Source organism: Penaeus japonicus, unplaced genomic scaffold (genome assembly GCF_977035675.1).
Source record: "Penaeus japonicus unplaced genomic scaffold, GWHDUDI00000001_assembly GWHDUDI00000006, whole genome shotgun sequence".
In the NCBI taxonomy this organism is placed as follows: domain Eukaryota; kingdom Metazoa; phylum Arthropoda; class Malacostraca; order Decapoda; family Penaeidae; genus Penaeus; species Penaeus japonicus.
This window is the reverse complement of record NW_028234408.1, coordinates 40,656,877-40,660,382: the sequence shown is the minus strand read 5'-3', so window position 1 is coordinate 40,660,382 and position 3,506 is coordinate 40,656,877. Positions and strand designations below refer to the sequence as shown.

At 42.9% G+C, this 3,506-nt stretch overlaps 1 protein-coding gene across 1 annotated transcript in view; it reads left to right on the top strand.

The window, feature by feature from the left end:
* Positions 1-1,002: 1,002 nt before the first annotated feature.
* Positions 1,003-3,506, top strand: part of LOC147471728 (uncharacterized) — a 59,417-nt gene continuing 56,913 nt past the window's right edge. The window contains exon 1 of the mRNA XM_086537510.1: positions 1,003-1,646. Coding sequence (XP_086393636.1) covers positions 1,587-1,646 — 60 coding nt within the window. The 5' untranslated portion in view covers positions 1,003-1,586. The remainder of the gene's footprint in view (positions 1,647-3,506) is intronic.

Here is a 3,506-nt window from a genome sequence, read left to right as displayed (position 1 = left end):
TGATTTTTGAATGAATTCTTTTCCCATTCGGGATTGAACGCCACGGCGCATAAAGTCTGCGGATATTTATCGCCTGGTTTCACGGGTGAAGAGAGGGGTAAGGGGGTGGGGGGAGGGGGGGAAGGCCATACCATTTCCTCACTCTGCAACTGGCGTTCCATTTTCCATCAAAACATTGTTTCGAGACTTACGCCATATCTGGAAGACGTTCCAAGGAAAAATCTCCTCGGAAATGATTGAGAAACGCACGAAAATGCCAGAAGTAAAAGCCGGAAGGGACCAGAGAGAAGGACAGACAGATATTGACGGAACGTGGCTTCGGGCAGACAATGGAACCCACCAATCAGCGCTTTCCCCTCTCAAGGCTTAGCCAATAGGGTGCTTTGTTAGCGAATGTTCACTCTTCCGTACGGTCCACTTTGTGCTCGGCGGCCGTGGCTGTTGAGACAATCAGCCAAACCGTAAAAATGACAGCTGTTGTTGAAGAGAAACAGTTTTGACTGTTGCAAAGTCCTCGAAATCTGCTCTGACTACTTTTTCATTCGGCGGACGATATTTAACGAACCGTATTGAAGTTTAGTTTCTATTTTTTTCTCTCTCTTTTTTAAGATGGATTGAATAATTTTGTTAATTTGAAATATGCAAACATTTAATTTTTTTTTAGTAGGAAGCGGAGCTCCCATATTTCAGCCGCGAAAATCGCTTTCAGAAGAGCGCTGTTGTTTTTAAAGTGAAGTCCATTATTTCATCGTCAAAATGCTGCCGCAACTTAAATATGCTTAGCTTATCTTCAGGAGACAGCGGGTGGCACTGACACGGGAGTCGGGAAATGCGGTGTGCGAGTCCGCAGACTTTTGTAGAAAAGTTGGAGGAAAATTTTACGTGCATATATATTTTGGAGAAAGGAGCTATGCAGTGGTTATAAAAATCCAAGTTTATCTGCCGTGATTATATCTCTGACTCTGAACTGAATAGAACCTGCGAAATCAGTCAACCATTTTCTCTGCTTTAATTATGGCTTTATGCATTTCAGGTACAGATATATGTGTGAATGATGCTGTTCTCTCGAGTGAAAATTTACATAGATCATCTCACAGAAAACGTAACTAGATAGAGTGCAAAGAACTAATATCTGGTCAAATTAAGTAACTACCTCGTTTAGATAACCACAAACTCGGAACTAAGCATTTGTTGGCATTACTTAAAAGTGAAAGTTTAATAGAAAGTTTTGATGAGAAAAGAGAGGTGAATGAGAAAGACTAATCCAATCGGGAAATAGTGTATTTTGTGAAAGTGTGAAAATTGTAGAAAAAAAAAAATACAGTTATTGAAAATATATTTTCTTGATTACCAGAAATAGAAATTCAAGAAAAATAACCTGTACTTTAAAAAGAAAATCAAAGAATTTGATTCATCACGTGTTTACGATAAGTTCCCATCTCAGACCTGTGAATGACCAGCAATTGACCTGTTAAGTGACCTGTTAAGTGACCTGTAATCACGAAAAGGTCAGAGACTCACCAACCACACCACGTTTCCCTTAACAAGTTCAAGATGGCTGGAGCGGAATAATTGTCACAGTTGTCATGGCAACCGTCAGGTGCTCCGGCGTCCTGGCGCTCATCTGCGCATGCGCCGTCGCTCAGGTGAGTGAGAGTGAGTTTGGGAGGGAGGGAAATAGGAGGGAAGTAAGGGTGAGGATGATAGAAGAAGGATGGAAAGGAGGAAGGAATAGAGAGTAATGGAAAGGGATTACGAAGGGGGTAAAGGGTGGAAAGGATGGAAGAAAAAAAAACGGAGTTGACGAAAGAAGAGAGAAGAAAGAGAGGGATAAAGAGGGCGGGGATGGGGGGGGGGTGAAGACAGAAGGAGAAGGGAAAAAATAACTGAGGCAAGGAACGATGAAGGAAGAAGGAAGGAGATACCTGTGTGAGGGTGGGGGTGGGTGGGGGGAGAAAGGGAAAGAGAAAATTGCTATAAAATTGTTTGTGATATCATGATTATCTTGATTATTACTATTACGACTAAGCACAATAGTTATAATCATTATCAATATCATTATTACATACAGTAGATATCGTCATTATCAATCATATTACCTAGTACAATAACCATCATTATTACCAATGACGATAATTATCATTATTATCATTATTGCTATAATACCAAATACAATAACCATCACAATGATTATCATCATCATTAATATTATTACCAAATATAATCATCATTATCACCAAATATAATCATCATCATCCATATTACCAACTACAATCATTATCATTATCATCACCAAATACAATAATTACAATTATTACCAAATACAGCAAATTATATCATCATAATTACTATTATTACAATGATAATCATGTTTATTGCCCTTAACGCTTGTTATTTCTGCTCTGTTTGCCTTCCGTCCAGCCTCAAGGGATCCGAAGTGTAAGATCAGGAAGAGTTAATTCGTTTTATCATAATCATCCCTGAGATAATTACGAGCTGGTGTTTTGACAAGCAATAGTGAGGAGAGATTCACTGTGCTTCGTTATTTCGTCACAGTCGCTCGGTGTGTGTGTGTGTGTGTGGGACTTTGTGTGTTTTGTGTGTGTGAGGGGGTGGGGGATGTGGGTGGGGTGGGGTGGGGTAGGAGTTTCTTTGTGTGTGTGTGGTGTGTGTGTGGGGGGGTGGGGGGGTGTGGGGGGGGGGGGGTTGTGTGTGTGTATGTGTGTGTGTGTGGGAGGGTTGTGTGTGTGTGTGTGTGTGTGTGTGATTTGTGTGTGTGTAGGAAGGGGAGTTCTCTGTGTGTGTACGTCTGTGTTTTGTGTGTGTATGTGAGTGTTTTGTCTGTGTTCTTTTTTTAAGTGTGTATGTGTGCGTGTGTATGTGTGTGTGTGTGAGGGTTGTGTGTGTGTAGGAACGGGAATTCTCTGTGTGTGTACGTGTGTGTCCTGTGTGTATATGTGAGTGCTTTGTCTGTGTTCTTTTTTAAAGTGTGAATGTGTGCGTGTGTATGTGTGTGTGTGTGTGTGAGGGTTTGTGTGTGTGTAGGAAGGGGAATTCTCTGTGTGTGTACGTGTGTGTCTTGTGTGTATATGTGAGTGCTTTGTCTGTGTTCTTTTTTTAAGTGTGTACATGTGTGTGTGTGTATGTACATCACTTCCCATGCAGGAGGTTATATCATGCAGATACTTAATCCCCCCCCCCCCCACCCTCTCTCCTTCCTCCTCCTCCTCTCTCTCTGCCCCTTCCTCCACCCCCCGGCCCCCCCTCTCCACACTTCTTCCTCCTCTCTCACTTCCCCTCTCCCCTTCCCCTCTCCCCTTCCCCCTTCTCCCTCTATCTCCAGCATGACTCCACAGTGCATGACCAGTTGATTACGGCGGTAACCCCCCTCCCCCCACACACACTTTGCCCTCCTCCCCCTCCCTCGATGGCGTCACGCCCACCTCGCGCCCACACTGTAAGTTGTATAGGAGAGAGAGAGAGAGAGAGAGAGAGAGAGAGAGAGA